The sequence below is a fragment of the Tetrahymena thermophila genome, assembly GCF_000189635.1.
Source record: "Tetrahymena thermophila SB210 genomic scaffold scf_8254638, whole genome shotgun sequence".
In the NCBI taxonomy this organism is placed as follows: Eukaryota; Ciliophora; class Oligohymenophorea; order Hymenostomatida; family Tetrahymenidae; genus Tetrahymena; species Tetrahymena thermophila.
Window position 1 is genome coordinate 813,990 of NW_002476407.1, and position 16,829 is coordinate 830,818.

At 22.5% G+C, this 16,829-nt stretch overlaps 6 protein-coding genes across 6 annotated transcripts; 2 read left to right on the forward strand and 4 right to left on the reverse strand. All coding sequences in view use genetic code 6, as the record gives it.

Moving 5' to 3' along the window:
• Positions 1-514: 514 nt before the first annotated feature.
• Positions 515-3,011, reverse strand: TTHERM_00191560 (hypothetical protein; the record flags this gene model as incomplete). Its single annotated transcript, XM_001016733.3, has 3 exons — positions 515-795; positions 840-945; positions 993-3,011. The coding sequence occupies 3 exons, from the start codon at positions 3,009-3,011 to the stop codon at positions 515-517; spliced, it is 2,406 nt and encodes an 801-aa protein (XP_001016733.3).
• A 1,417-nt stretch (positions 3,012-4,428) lies between these two features.
• On the forward strand, positions 4,429-5,793 carry TTHERM_00191580 (transmembrane protein, putative; the record flags this gene model as incomplete). The annotated part of the gene is made up of 1 exon (XM_001016734.3): positions 4,429-5,793. Exon 1 carries the CDS (start codon positions 4,486-4,488, stop codon positions 5,791-5,793), a length of 1,308 nt encoding a protein of 435 aa, XP_001016734.1. The 5' UTR covers positions 4,429-4,485.
• A 1,340-nt stretch (positions 5,794-7,133) lies between these two features.
• Positions 7,134-7,997, reverse strand: TTHERM_00191590 (lipase family protein; the record flags this gene model as incomplete). Its single annotated transcript, XM_001016735.1, has 1 exon — positions 7,134-7,997. One exon carries the CDS (start codon positions 7,995-7,997, stop codon positions 7,134-7,136), a length of 864 nt encoding a protein of 287 aa, XP_001016735.1.
• Positions 7,998-9,952: 1,955 nt separating this feature from the next.
• TTHERM_00191600 (acetyl-coenzyme A transporter 1) lies at positions 9,953-11,530 on the forward strand (the record flags this gene model as incomplete). The annotated part of the gene is made up of 1 exon (XM_001016736.1): positions 9,953-11,530. One exon carries the CDS (start codon positions 9,953-9,955, stop codon positions 11,528-11,530), a length of 1,578 nt encoding a protein of 525 aa, XP_001016736.1.
• A 542-nt stretch (positions 11,531-12,072) lies between these two features.
• Positions 12,073-14,031, reverse strand: TTHERM_00191610 (hypothetical protein; the record flags this gene model as incomplete). The annotated part of the gene is made up of 1 exon (XM_001016737.2): positions 12,073-14,031. The coding sequence occupies one exon, from the start codon at positions 14,029-14,031 to the stop codon at positions 12,073-12,075; it is 1,959 nt and encodes a 652-aa protein (XP_001016737.2).
• Positions 14,032-15,117: 1,086 nt separating this feature from the next.
• Positions 15,118-16,104, reverse strand: TTHERM_00191620 (deoxyribose-phosphate aldolase; the record flags this gene model as incomplete). The annotated part of the gene is made up of 2 exons (XM_001016738.3): positions 15,118-15,746; positions 15,819-16,104. The coding sequence occupies 2 exons, from the start codon at positions 16,102-16,104 to the stop codon at positions 15,118-15,120; spliced, it is 915 nt and encodes a 304-aa protein (XP_001016738.1).
• Positions 16,105-16,829: the final 725 nt, after the last annotated feature.

Below are 16,829 nucleotides of genomic sequence, written 5' to 3' on the forward strand. Positions count from 1 at the left end.
AGATATCGATGTTCGACTATAACTAAAATTTAATTAACTTTGGTGAAATTCAAATTGATAAAATAATAAATACATCATACCTACCTACATACATACATATTAAAATTAAGTTCAACATAAAGTAAATATTAAATAAAAATAAAATTATTTTTTTCTTCTTAAATTCTCAAAGAATTTTGATAATAATCTACATTTTTAACAAATATAATTTCAATTTATCCACTACATTAATTAAGAAATAAGTAAATAAATATTGAGATTTCATAAATTAAAAAAAAATAAAGCTTCAATTATATTTTAATTTGGATGAGATATTAATTTTATAAATTTAAGTTATTAAATATTTTTTATTTTATCTTATTATTCTTTTTGTTATATTAGATTTTTTTGACCTTTATCAATATTTTTAAACTTTTTTTCAAATATATTTTCTTTCAAATTATCTTAGACAAATTAAAAATTTCCTATTTAACTATTTTTTTATTCTTTTATTTTTATTAATAATAATTTATCTTCACTTTTTAAATTATGACTTATTATCATTACTGAGCTATGTCTTTAAATTATTTTTTTAGGAATCACCTTCCTTTTATGATGGCTGCTTTTCAAAATGAGATTTCTAATCTTATGACCCCTAACTCTACTAGAGTAGCATCATTCTAGAAATGTTCGACTGCTTAACAAAACTATGATTCTACAACTATTTACTTTAATCAGTCGAATTAGGTCTTTGCTGGCTGGACTAATTTTTTTAAAGCTAAAGATTTTCTACAGGACTCTAATCAGTATCTTTTTCTTTAAAAGCAAATTAATTTTTTAAAAATACTTAAACAATTTACTTGGTTTCAATAGGTCTAAGTTAATAAGCTAGTATGCTTCAGATCTTTATTTACCATCATTTAATAATGAATTTTTTTCTATGTGCAACTTACTTTCACCATGAATCTAATTATAAAAAAGTCTAAATATTTCTAATAAATATAAATGCTTACTGCCAAATAATCTGCTTCTGATTATGTAAAATAGTCTAAATAAGGCTATTTCATGATCGAGCCATATTTAGAGGTTTATTCCTTTTCTTTTTCTAAAAAGTAGTTGCTTATATTAAAAGTTTTTGTTAATCCCCTTGAAGAGTGAAAGCCAGACTTATCCGAGTCCTTGAATGTAAGATTTTTAAGAGTGTTATTTTGAGTAGAAGTATTTGTATCAAATAAACATCTTGGAGTCCTGATCATTTCCAAATTTTCATGATTTAAGGCTGTCTATATTCTCACACCATGAGTATAACTTAATTCTCTAACTGTATAATCAGATTTCCTAAAAGTTAAATCAACCTTAGTAGATCGAGGTAGGCCTTAAGTTTTAAGAATGCTCTTAGTAAAGAACTAATCATTTTATTTATTTTATTAATTATCATTTAACAACCCTTTTAAACTAGTATTTCTCCTATGGCTCTAAATAGTTTTTTACTTTTAAAATAGATGTTGATTTTATTCTTCATTTACTTAATTTTAATTATTATTTAAATGTAGAGTTTCTTCTGTTTATTATTCTAAGTTATTATGAGATTATAATTACTTTTACTAATTATCATTTGATTTGGAGAAAAAATAATCATCTAATCTCTTTCTTTGAGAATATTTTGTAGTGATATCAATGGCATCATTTCTAAGCATACCTTCCCACAAGTTTTTCTACCCTAAATACTCGAATGGATCCTTTAAGTGTTCTAAATATTCTCCCTACTCTTTTTTTGCTCTATAAGTATCTTCACTTCTCATAAGTAGAGTATCTTCAATATTCTACCTCGTATAATTTTTATACTTTTTATAGCTTTTTTATGCTAAAGCACCTTTACCTAGTAAAGCTTGGGATGGATCCTACTTTGCAATTAAAGTTTGTGCTGTGGTTAGCCATTTCTCTCTTTAGGTGTCATAATTGTTCAAACTTCTTAATTATCTTGTCTCGTCTAAGCGCTCTTAAAATCTCATGCTGCTTTATTCATCATATTATTTTTACTAGTTCTACAGAACTCTATTTTCTATCTCGTTATACTTCATCAACAAATGATCTTTTGTTACTGTTTGAGACTTACCATTTTTTTCAGTACTTCCACCATCCCCACTTACTCTATTCGTTTTTCTAGCTTTAGACAAAACAGACTTCATATCAAAATTTTGTTATTTCAAACCTGAAGCATTACGATTCTAGGGGATATTTTTCATATTCATGTGAGTTAATTTACTCCCATTTTTTTATTAGTCTATTTTTTAGTACCACTCAGGTTTTCCAACTATAGAATAAGAAAGTAAATTTTTATTTTAATCATACCTAGGTCCTGTATCAAATAAAGGTGTCACATTACTTGATTTTAAATCGATATTATCATTAAATATATTTTTTATTTTAGGACTTTCCTTTTCCTCTATAGTTGATGAATCTGTTTTTGTAATTGTGGGTATTGTAGCTGATTAAGCTGCAAAGTTATTTTCATTCTTCTATGAGTGTGATGATTTCTGCTTTGTAGGTGACAAATCAAATATCTACTTTATTTTGGTTGAATTGATGCTACTTAAACTTTGGGTTTATTTTCCAAAACCAAGAGGTATATGATGAGAACCATTCTTAGACAGAGCCCCTTTATCCTTTCCAAGAGTGCTATTAAAATTTAATTTCAAACTATTGCTCATTTTATCTTTTTGTTGTTCCTCTAAAAATTAATCTAATGGCTTCATTACAAATTTTGCTTCCTTAAAAATAAGGGGAGTCTTATGAATTTTTTAAATATTAGAGTCAGTATCTTAATCAGTATATTTAGTTTGGAAGTTCAATTTTGAAAATGGGTTTTAACCACTGTATGGTTTACCTGTTTTCCTATTTAACTTTTCGCTAGGACTAAAATCATCATCGAATTCTTCATCTTCTTCATACCTGGACTATTCAGAAACTAAATCTATTTTATTATTTCTTGAGCTTTCCATCATAAAGCTTGATTTTCTATATTCCTTCATTTATCTACTATATAAATTAGAGCAAACGTAATTATTCTAAGCTCAATTTAAGTTGCTATTGAGTATTTTATATATGCTTTTTAATAAAGTATTTTATGTACCTTAATAAATAATTAGCAAAAAATTAATAACTTTGCTTACTTAATAATTTTGTTTATCACATAAATTTCTATAGCTTTTGATAACTTAACTAAACATAAAAATCAAAAGTTTTATTTAAATCGCACTTAAATATAGAACAAAAAAATAAATGATATTCAGTGAATTTTATTTCAATTGTTTTTAAAAATCTTAATTTTTTGTGAAATTAATACGATTCTTCCTAAAAATAATTATTTTTTAAAAATTCCAAAATAAAATATTTTCAATTTATTTTAATGATATTTACTATTTATTTTATACAAAAAATGGATTTAAAATTCATAAATTAGGGTTGATATTTAATAGAAGATTTTACATTTTTTGATGTAAAATTGTTTAAAATAAATGAAAACTAGATTTTAAAAAGTTATCATCAATCCGAGATAGTATAGTGGTTAGTATTCCTGCCTGTCACGCAGGAGACCCGGGTTCAATTCCCGGTCTCGGAGCTTTTTTAATTTTTATACCTTTGAAAATATTTTTCTGATCTTATTTAAAAATTAATTACTTATTTATTCTTTAGTAGTTGTTAATTTTAAAAATATTCTAAGATAATTTATTAAAGTCTAAATTTGTATTTTTTTAAAGCACATTTACCTTTTCATTACTTATTAGAGAAAAAGCTGAAGGATTTCTATTTGAATGGCTTACAGAATATGAATACAATTAAGATTTATATTTTTAAATAAATACTGAAAGTTCTCTCCCTCTTTCTCATATCATAAACTTAAATTAACTATTATAAATATATTAAATTCAAGAATTCTAAGAAATAATGTATTAACTTTTTTTATATGATTAAATAGATTTTCACTTCAGCGAAAAATATCTTTAAATAAAATTTTGCTAAGTAAATAATTTAAATTGTTAGATTTGATAAATTTTTTCAACCACTTGAAAGTATTTTTTAATAAATAAACATTTCATATTAAATTTAGATAAATTGATATTGTTTCTAAATTTTATAATATTCCTACTAAATTCAATAATTTTATATCCCATTTTTAAAAGAATAAATTTATTTTATGAGTAGTTTGTTTGTTTGTTCAATTTTATTTAAATTTTTGTCTTATTAAAAATAAAATTTATTGGCTAGTCGATTTTTTACATTCGTATAATTTTAAGAGTGCTAAAGTTATTATTAAGAAACATCTTGATAGAATTATTTAGTTAGTCGTTGTAAATCTCTATATTATATTTTAGTTAGAAATGCTGGCCAGGATTAACTTGTATGTATAAATAGATATATTTTTTTTAAAATCATTCAATAAATAATAATCACTTAATTAATTAACTAAATAATAACAATAAAAAAATACGATTAATAGATCAGATGAATATCGCAAAAGCCACCAGTCACATTTAGACTTCTCAAAAAAGCAAAGTCCAACCTCAAAAGAAAAAAGAAAAGAAAGAAATATCTACTTTACAAATCCTTATTATAATTTTAATATGTTTGGTATATGTTTTTATTCAAAACTAAGAATCTATCTTGAAACAATTAGCTTAACAAAGAGCTGATTTATTCTCAGAAGAGTAAATGGCATCACAATATTCTTAATCCTAGTAAAATGGCTAAAATAGTTTTGAAATTTATTATAAACAAGATCAGCTAATTAGTAAAAATGAAGGAGAGTAATAAATTTAAAAATAAGAGAATGAAAGAAGCAAATACGAAGGTATCAAACCTTTATTCAAATAGCTTTTAGAAAACAAAATTGAATAACTCATACTCAAAAAATAATCTTAATAAATTAAAAATGAAATTCCTAAAACTAGCTGGACAAAAATTAATATTGAAGATATTTCTTTAGGAAGTATATAAAATATTATTAGTAAGCAAAAAGAATAATAAGTGCTCAAAGGATCTCAATTTTTTGGAGGACAGATGTCCTTTATTGTTAGTTTGAAAGCTTCAGCCAACTTTATTCAAAATTCTTTATTCCTAGAACACACCATGATTGAGCAAATGGGAAAAGGAAAGCAGCTATCAAAGATTATTGATAACTCATTCTAATATATATTGAAAAATACAATAGGGTTTGAAGGTATTTCTAAATTCGTCAACTCTTAAAGAACTATTAATAAATAAATTCATGGCATCGCTGCTCTTAAAAGTGCTTCTAAAACAATAAGAACCTAATTCACAGTTGATATAATATACACATTAGTTGAAACAACAATCGATATAACTAAATTAATCAGAGGAGATATTAAACCAAGAGATTTGGCAAAGAATATATTTTTTAACTTATTTTCTTCCACAGGAAGCACTATTGGTTTCACCTATGGAACAATTAAGTTTGGCAATTCACTTGGAGGAGTTATGGGTTCTATAGCAGGAGCATTTACATCAAACTTTATAGCACAAGTTGTATATAAGGAGTTTCTATCTGACGAGCTAATTATTAATGAAGAGTAGATAATTTAAATTGTAAAAGAAATAATTTTTAATAAAAGTTAGAATTCTGATTTAAATATGAATGAAATGGAATTACTCCTCTAAAAGGTAGGAAATGCTCCCTAATTATAAATTGATAACTCATTCAATGAAACATCATTTAAATCAAAGCTTGAAGAATTGGTGTTACTTTTTATATAATAAATCAAAGAAAATAGAAACAAAGTAATTTAGCAATGAAGAAAATTATGAAATCCTATGCAAAAAAATGTAATTAAATTTCAAGTAACAGCAAACAAAACAACACAATTAATTAATTCATTAATTACTTAAAATACTATATCCTAAACAAAATATTATTACAATTACTAAATATATATAATAAATTTAATGTCATCTTTGGCAAATAAATAAAACTTAGTGATTAAATTTCCATTAAAAATTTTTTTTTATGTTTTACTTTGTTTTCAGCAATTTAAGTAAGCAAAATTCTTAATTATCTGCTGAAAAACACCCCCTAATTTAATCACAAAATATGGTTTTATAATATTTGCCAAGGTATGTTTGCTTATCTGTTGCAAATTAATGTTATCAAAATTCATTTATTAAAATTATAAATTAATTTAAAAAATTTATTTTGACAAAGATTTTTATGAAAAATTCAATGATTTATTTTGTTCAGATTATTAACTACTTTAATTTTGAAATAAAATATTTTGTATATTAAACAGTGCGATGAAAATTGAATTAATAACTTTTAATAAATGAAATCAAATATCATAAAATATTTCTAATTTGAATATTCTAAATTTTTAATTAATTTAAAAAAAAAATATTTTGAAATATATTCTATGAGATTTATGAATAATCTGATAAATAATTTATTTTCTAAATAATAACATATTTTAAATAAATTAAATAATTAAATTTTATAAATATTAAAATAACCTACTCATTAATATAATTTTATTAAATAGTTTAATTATTTCTATAAATAAAAAATGAGGTAAGTTAAATATTGTTACTTAATTTAAATTGATAAATAACTATTTGCTTTAAAATTAAAATATTATTTTTTTCTATTAAAAAACATACAAATTTAATGATTTTATTAATTAACTTAAAACTTTTTAACATTAATTTTGGTTTTTATTAATTAGTTAATACAATCAAGATAGTTAATATCATATTTTTACTCTTTTATGATATTGATTTGTTAAGAGGTTTCATGTTGAGAATTATGTCAATATTTATATTTAAAAAATAATTCAATCGAAAATTAGCTAGCAATTTATTTGCTTGCAAATATTTAAATAATGAAAGAATAAAAATAATAATTTATATTTTCATAATTTATAAGTATTAAATTTATCACATTTTATTATCTCAAAAGATCTAATTAATTTAAACAAATTTTATAAGTTAAAAGTTTAGAAAAATATTAATAAAATATTTAATTTAAAAATAATTAAATGCAAAAAATTATGATTTTTATATTTAATTAAAAAATATATATATAAATATATGTAATACAAATTATTTATTAACTTGGAGATTGGCTAAATTTTAATTAATTAGGTTCAACTGCATAATTTACCTGCAGCTGAAAGATCCCAATTAAAGAGATTCATATGATCAGCTGGATTGAAAGCAGTGTAAATTGATTATGCACCACATTTAGTATCTTCTGCTTATGGACAGAGTTTAGGTTGGCTGTTAAAATCAAGGTAGAAGACTTCGAAGTGAGTATGATAATAGTACAATGGCCACCAACTAGTAGGATTTTAAACAACAGGATCGTAACCGTGAGTAATTCTTCCATAATATACTGAAAAATTAGAAGCTCTAAGCCAATTAGCAAATGCTTAATTACCTACTCTAGGTGATTCGAAATGATAAACAGCATCAAGTTATTTATTTCCATTCCAAGAATAAATATCAGGTAAGGAAAGAGTTGCAAGAGCAGCACCAAGTGAATGTCCTGTTAAATATACTTTAGCTGAAGGATATTTTGCCTTAAGAACCTTGAAATTAGACTTGAGTTAGTTAACAATACTTTGATAATTTGTGAAAAAACCTGTATGAACTTAGCATGTGCCTGTACATAATTAGTTAGGATAATTATACCAAGCAGCAGAGAGATCAGCTCCCCAGTTATTTAAATCAACAGTACCTCTAAATGAAATAACGATGGCATCGTTATCAGGAGAAAAGCCTAAAATAGCTCTAGTACTAGTTGTGTCGTTTTTCACTTCTATGAAATTTTGAAGGCCTTAAGGATTTTAATTGCAAGGTGCACCACAATTATTCAATGGGATACTTGTATTGTTGCAATAAGCTTGAACAGCAAATCCAGCTAAATTTTTAGAAATTCCTTCATTATAATTAAATTAGCAATTAACAACAAAGCACAAAACAGCTAAAGCAAACACCAATTTTTTCATTTTTTATTTTAGATATGTTTTTTTATAATTGAATTAAAATTATTAATTTTTCAATCAATCAAAGTGTTGTATTTATAAGTTATGGAAATTAATAATTTGAGAAAAAAATTATATTTAACTTAACTTATAAGATAAATAAATAATATTTTTTAACCTATTCAAGCATAATTACTGGTGAAATATTTAATATCTAGTTTTTCCTTATTACGAATTTTATTTTTGTGATAAAAAGATAATTACTGTAAAAATTTAGATAAAATATAAATTAAGATCATACAAATAAATAGAAACAAAAAACTGAAAATATATTTTGATTTATTGCATAGAAATACATACTGATAATTTTTAAAATTATTTATTAAAATAATATTAAATTAATAAAGAAATTTATTTTATTTACCTTAATAATAAAATTAAGAAATATTTTAGCTATATTTAGATAGCTAAAAATATTTCAATCCTCAAACAATAATCTATAAATTTAAAAAAAAAAATCAATCATTATAGAAGGAAAAAAACACTTCAGTATTTCCTAAAAGTGTGTTATTAAAAGTTAAAAAATAAAATCAAAAAACATTTGAATTTTTACTGCATGCTTTTTCTAAATTACTTTATCAAATGTTACTGTCAAAGTTCATACTTCATAGCTAAATAATTACCTTAAAATATAAAATTAAAGTATCTTGGCGTTATCGTTAAAGTATACACTTTTAATAATTTTAATACATCAAATTACATTTTCTTTTCTTTGCTTTTTTATATTCATTAAATTTCAAAATATAAAAACATTAAAGATAGCTTTTCTTATTTTCATTTTATAAAATATTTTACTTCTTTTAACTGTTTTTTTTGTTGTAATTAGTGGGGTTTATTATTAAAGTATTAAATAGAATTTGACATATCTTATTTTTAGCATACAAACAACAAAACAAAAATTACCAAATTATTAATTATAAAAATAATAGATATTTAAATATACCATCTGATATGATTTTAAATGCAAACAAATATTTAAAGATAGATGAATAAATTATTATTCTTTTATTGAGAAGCCTTTTTTAAATTAATAAGGTTAGATTGTAAATTTCAAAAAATATTTTTAAATATTTTATATTTGATTTTTTAAATTAAATTAAGAGGAGAAATAAGAAAAATCTAATATGAATAAAAAAGGTAAATCTTAAAAAGTAAAAAATATTTTATATATTTTAGGTTTTATTTAAAATATCACGAAAAATCAAGAATTATTGATATTAAAACACAATCTTTGTTAAAATTAAATTCATTTAATTTACTCAGAATAAATTAACTTTAATCACTTGAAAATTTAGGTAGGAATTTATCAATTATATTAAAAATTGATATTAAATCTGAAATTCATAAAACAAGCTCTAAATTGAATCTAAATTAGCAGTAAAAAGAAGACCATAGTTTTTCTTCTTTTCTTCTTTAATTTTCCATAATTTAAGACAGATGAGGTATTAATATTTTGTATAGAGTCTAATTAACTATTTCTTTTCTGTAAAATCATATTTATCTAACATCTTGGTCTTTTAAAGAAAATATATTTTATTTAATTAATTCTTTTTATTCAACAAATTCTTCACTTTTATTTAATAAATATAAAATATTTAATTTTTTAAACTTTAGTAAATAAATAATCAAATTAGAACTAATAGCTTGTATTATTTCTTTTAATAAGTTAAAATTTCAAAATATTGTTTGACATATTTATTGATCGACTAACTGTCTGTCTGAATGGCATTTGATTAAAATACTGGAAAAATATATTTTTAATACACGTTTTTGTTTTAACTCATACAAATAATTATTTATTTGCATTTCAATTTAAAAATTTAATAGAGTTCAAATAGATATAGATTTTACAATATTAAACAAACAGAAGTGTAGAAATACATTATCATATTTAAAGGTATAATTGAAACTACTAAAAAATGAGTAGGACTGATAATAAAAATATAGAATTGTAGTCTGCACTATAAAGCAAAGATTTATATAAGGATGCTTCTGAAGATCAATAGCAGAATAATTAAGAATAAATTGACGATAATGAATTAGATAAGGAGTTATCAAATGCAGATACAAACATACTGAATGACATGGAGTAAAATGAAAACTTGACAGACTCGTAGTTATTTAAGAAAGATTTTACAAATATACTTTTGCTGATCGTTCTCTATATGTATTAAGGATTTATCTTAGCTTTCTTCCTAGAGTATGTTAAGAATTATTTGATTTAGGAAAAATAAATCAAAGGAGAACAAATAGCGTTGATAAGAGGAATAGCTTGGCCTTTTTCAATTAAATTTTTATGGGCTCCTTTGATGGATACATACTATATAAAGGCATTCGGAAAGCGCAAAACTTACATAGTTCCTGCTTAGTTTATAATGTCTATATTACTGTTTTACTCTGCTTTTTACTTTGAAGGCTGGATGGAAAATACTGATGTCTTATAGATAAGTACAATAGGTGTAATATGTGTATTCTTACTCACAGTTCAAGATATAGCAGTTGACAGTTGGAGTGTTACACTTCTCCATGAAAAGAATGTTGCTTATGCAAGCTTCAGTTAGAGTTTTGGACAGCGTATTGGAAACATATTTGGTTATTAACTTTTTATCTACCTAAGTGATGAGCAGCTAATGGAGAGTTTATTTACTTATAAGGAAAAGGTCTTAACTCCTTTTTCTATGTGTGTAGTTATGAGTGTTTCAATTTTGTTAGGGACCTTATTTATAATATTATTTCGTAAAGAAAGTAATGAAGAGCAAAACAGCTCTGCATATAGATAGGTAGAAGGTAACTCATCACTAATTAATGGCAATCAGTAATAATCAGAAGGACAAGAATAAGAAGGCTTTGTTAATATGCTTAAAAACATTGTGAGATTCTTTAAAAATAAATAGATTTTACTCCTTATTTTCTTTTTGCTATCTACTTCTTTTGGTATCTTTTGTGTCGATATCACAGGAGAAATTATACTTTTAGAGAAGGGTTTTAACAGGTCTACATTAGCAACAATCGAATTGTGCTTAATACCTTTTACTTAAGTAATCAGCGCATATGCAGCAAGACTTTCATCAAAAAAATTAGAATTTAAAATTTGGATTTACTGCTTTATTGTTAAATGCTTCTGGAATGTTGGTAACTACTTCTTGGTCAATTCATTTGAAAAAGAAAATATGTCATATTTTATTATTCCAGTTGCAATAATGCAAGTAGGAGATTCCATACTCTTCACACTTCCTTTCATAGGAATATCTTCTTTCTTTTTGAGAATATGTGATTAATCGATCGGAGGCACGTATATAACTTTCTTAAATTCTTTCTCAAATTTTGGAAGATTATGGCCTTCTATTTTAGTTACCACATTAAGCACTCGCCTTTCATTTACAACTTTGTTTATTATAGGTAGTATTTATAACTTTGTTTTAGTACTATTCTGGAGAAAAAGGGTTTTAAATATGTAAGAAAGTGATAAAAAATAATGGTTAATTAAACAAAGGTGAGAAGCTTATTTGGAATGATAATTATTTTTCATTTAAAAATAAATTAACCATTATAATATCTTTAAAGCAAGAAGATATCTAAAAAATATATTTTTAAAAGATCAAAATTGATATTAAATTTTATATTTTAATATGTTTATTTGTCAATAATTAGTTAATCAATTAATAAATTAAGATTTTTTTCTAAAAATTGTTTTAATTTATATTTTTTTATAAATACAAACATTAATTTTATTTAAGTATTTGATGGTAACTTTTAATATAAGTACCGCAAGAATAATTATATTAGGGGATTCAAATTTAAAAGAATTTACAAATAAAATTTTATTAAGAACCAACAACAAATCTAAAAATATGAATCAAATTTATTCTAAGGAATATTTATTTACCTACCTATATTTATTGGATAATTTTTAATCAAAATAAATTCATTTAAAAATGTTAAAATACTATATTAATTACAAATCACTTCTATATATATTTAACAACAAACGATACTTAATAATATAGTTTAAATTTATAATAAAAATACTCTTATATGATCAAATAATTTATAATTAAGATTAACCAGATAATATAAAACCTAGTCGGTAAATTGTTTTTTCTTAGAATGAAAATTTCTAGTTATAACCTTTTTTTGTTGTTCTATTATAAAATTTTATTTCATTCTCCTTAAAAGTAATTTCTATAGTTTAATTCGATTCAAATTAAAATTCTACAAATTCTTATTTTAAAGCACATAACCCTTTGTTCGATATTAAATTTTATTATTAGCAATCTTCTAGAAATGAAACTCTATTTTTTTGTTTTAAAAGGAGTTCTTGGTTGATTAAACCAATTGCTTAAAACATGCTAGTTTTTTAAAATTGAAATATGATTTTTATTTTTTAGTTAATCATATCTTTATTTATAATACAATCAATAGCTCCAATTTATATCTCTTCTTCTTTAATTTAAGATAGGATTTTATATTTTTCCCCTAGAACTAATTTCCCCAGGTAGTTTTGCTTGTAAGCTATGAGGGACATTTTTATTATATCTTATAAAATTTTTTGTTGAGTATTTAAAAAAATTTTTTTACCATTGCTTTCTTTTTTCTCAATTATTTCTTCTCTTTATTAAATAATTGTTTGTTTAAATTATTATGTATTATTCTTATGTTAGTGGTTATTATTTTTGTTAATTTTGTCTTAATTGTTCTAGTTGATCTATAACATTTGATCTTATCTGAATTAATTAACTTAGTTAGGCATTTATTAATTAGTATTATTTTTATTCTTTGATATAACTTTTGCAAATTAACATTAAACTGGTTCTTAATGATTCATAGATTTATTTCTGTAAGTATAGTTGTTATTTTTTTATAATTCACCATTATTTGCAGTTTACAAGGGCCTTCTAAAAACCATTTCTTAAAGTAAGTATGTATTTTATTCGTTATTTATATTTTCTGTTTAGATATATCGTTTAAATTATATTGGTTAAGGTTAATGATTATTGTTTTCTTTTTGATTATCAAATTAACACAAAAAATTTAGTTTATTTTCTACTTAAAAGTTATTATCATTATAATAAATATTTTAATTTTTATTAATTATATTATTATAGTTCTGATTTAGATTATCATTAACAGAAATGTAATTTAGTAACTGCTATTAAACATTGTTATTCTTATCTATAATATTTTAGTTTACTGTTTATTTTGTATTGTTATCAATTATATTTATGATATTTAAATTCTCACTGTTATCTTATTTCGATTCTTCTTGCTACACAATAATTTAATTATTTTGATTTTTTTATTAAATATTGTTTTGAGAAATATTATCGACTTAGAGATCTGTTTTTAATCTATCAGCTAAATTCTTTACTCCATTAACAATTTATTATAACTCCTTTTTTAAAAGATTTATATCCTTTTTCTATGAAATTTTATTTAGTATTTCCAGTTTTTGCTTAAGAATTTATTAGTTAGAGTATTGTTAAGAATGAAGTTGGAAGAAAAAGTTAAAAAGGTTAAAGTTTTACTAATCGTTTGTATTTTAAATTATATTTTTAAGTTTTTCTCTTTGTGATATTTAAAAGTAAAAATCATAAAATTCACTTGGTTCAAATAGATCTTATTTTGATAAATAAATCTTTTTTATTTCTTACATCGCTTCAATTAAGTCATTTGTGTAGCTATGAATAAGATCTTCTATTGATTTATAATATTCTTATCTAGCAGATTGATCAGACTTTAGTTGTTTGACTTTTTCAGCAAATTATTTTAAAGAGTCAGGTTCTGAAAGGTATGGCAAACCTTTAATGATATAATCTTTTTTTTCTTCCATTATTACGCTTAATGCAAATTTAGTAAAAGTTTAATACTCATCTGATATAGCACATATATCGCAAGTAAAAACTGTTATAAAGCTAAATGGAGGAGAGACAAATAAATGAGTTGCTTACTTGTCGGTATGATTTGAGCATTTTATTTGCGCTTACTATATTTAATCCATTATTTGAAGCTATTTTTTTTTCTTTTTCAGATTTAATTTTTCTGTTAAAAAATATCAAACTCGTTTGCTATTAAGAAGAATTTGAATTCCATATAATTTAAATATATTTTAACGATAAATTGTTATTTAAAAAAAGAGAATTAATTATAAATTATTTATTTCAAATAACCATTTAAATTTTCATTATTTTCAAATAAAAGAAATAGATATTTAAATCAAAAATACCTTTATTTTCTTTAATTAATCTGTTTAAATTAATAATTATTTAAATTGACTACCTAATTTTCTTTAAGGTCCAATCTAAATTATAAATGTAAAACTAAATATAAATAAAAAACCAAAAAAGTATATAAGATAGTATTTTAATAATTATTTTGAGGTTATTTAGTTAAATAAATTTATAAAATAGTAAAATGAAAATTAAAAAATTGAAGTTTCTTTTACAAACCAAATCTTTAATTATTTAATTATTTACATTAAAATTCATGCTAATAAATGAATAAAATTTAATAACTTCACCATAAAAGATATTATTCAAGAATATATTTTTGAAAATTTAATTATTTAATTTAATAAAATTTAATACAATTTAATTTGTATTTTAAAATAAATTTTTTAATGAAATATCAAAATTTTTGATTGAAATAATAAAAGAGATATTTTGTTTACTAAATCTGAAGTTAATTAATTAATTACTTTATTCAAATATTTTAGTCCAATCAATTATTATAATTTAAAATGTTTAATCATATTATTATTATATCAATGCAATTTTTAATTAATTTATATTTTATTTCATAAGTTTTAAAAGACAGAAAATTAATTAACTGTTTATGCATGTATGATCAAATTATTTAGGCACACATGTTTTAAAATTATAGAATAATAATTAAAAATCAAAAAGTGGATATAAAACCTTAAACATAAAACAAATAAATTATTTTAATTCTAAATTAATAAAATATTGTTTATTATAAAATCATTTATTCATATTAAAAATCTTATTTATATTTTTTATCATAATACCTTAAACACACACATATATATATATTATTATTTATTAATTAATTAAAACAAATTAATTTTTCAGTAGGCTTCAGTATTTTATTTTTTTTCTACGGATTCAAATTAGTCTAAATTTTATTTGTGATCATGATTCTTTATAGCTTCAATTAAATTATTAGCCAATCCAGAAGCTCCAATTCTAAAAACAGTGTTATCAGATTTGCCAAGTAAATTCTTGGTTAAGGTGAAGAACTTCATTGCTGTTTAAGCATCAGAAATACCACCAGCAGCTTTGATACCTCTGTGGTTAGTTTGAGTATGAGCATTATAGTCTCTTAAAGCAAGACACATAGCTGTATAGTGCTCTAAAGTAGCTCCGTGCTTTCCTTTACCAGTAGATGTTTTGATAAAATCAGCTCCATTTTGAAGAGCTTCATAAGAAAGTTGGTAAATAGAGGAAAGAGAAAGCAATTCGCATGTTTCTAAAATAACCTTTAAGTGAGCTTTTTCTCCACAAATAGCCTTTTATGTTTTTATTTCATCAATGACCTTCTCTTAAAATCCATCATTCCAGTAACCTCTTGATACTACCATATCTATTTCTTAAGCACCTTGTTCAACAGCAATCTTAGTTTCTAAGTCTTTAACTTCTTAAAATGTTTAACCTGTAGGGAAGCAAGTAGAAACGACTGCAGTTTTGATTCCAGTTTCTATTTTTAAAAAAATAGATAATGTAAGCCAAATTCATTAAATATATACTAATTATAATGATTTATAAATACCTTTTAATTTAGTGCTCACTAATCTGGAGAAATTGGGATAAACGCAAATTGCAGCTGGCTTAATATCATGATGAGCGTCGAGGACTTTGAAAACTACTTTGTCAATCCAATTATCAAGAGAAGTTGGTCCATCAGTAGAGTTCAAAGAAGTTAAATCAATGCATGAGTAAATCTTTTTTAATGTTGCAACATCTGCTTAAGGTAAATTTTAGACCTTTTCAATTTCTTCTGAGATGAGCTTTTTAAGTTCTTCTTCAGTTGGGTATTTAACTGCTTGCTCAGCCATTTTACTTGCTATGTATATTTTGACAAAATTAATAAAATTTTTATTTATAAAGATATTTATTTCGATTTATCAACTTATTAGTGATTAGTAATATTATTTAAATAAGATTTGTCGTTCAATTTTAATTAAATGCGCACTTAGCACTTTCTAGATTAAGATTTAGACTAATAAAAAGTAAAAATCAATTCGTAGAACTATTACATAGAATAAAAAAATAATCCAAAATTAATAAAAGTCAAAACAAAAGCAAAGAAAAATAGATAAAAAGATTGATTACACTTTTACACTTTAATTATTTTTCATAGCCTTTAATTATTAATTTTCTATTTTTTCTTGGATCTAGCTAGATCTGTCAAAAAATGAATATTAACTACCTTTCATACATAGTTTTCACTTAAATAGGATGAAGAATAACAAAATATAAAAACTTGCATAAAGATAGTAATAAAAATTTATGAGTACAATTGTAGATAAACTTTGTATAAAGTACTTAGTAATAACACATATGAATATCTAAGCTTTAGCTGAGGATATCTTGATAAAAATATTTATAGCATTTTGGTAAAAAAAATGAAATCATGAATAAAAATGTGAGTGATGTCTTATTAACATAGCAGATGAAAGCTTGAAAAAAAAAGAGAGTAAATTAAATAGTTAATTAGTATGTGTAATAAAGTTAATATAGAATAATGTTATTTTGCTTAGTTATAAATCAGTGAGTGATA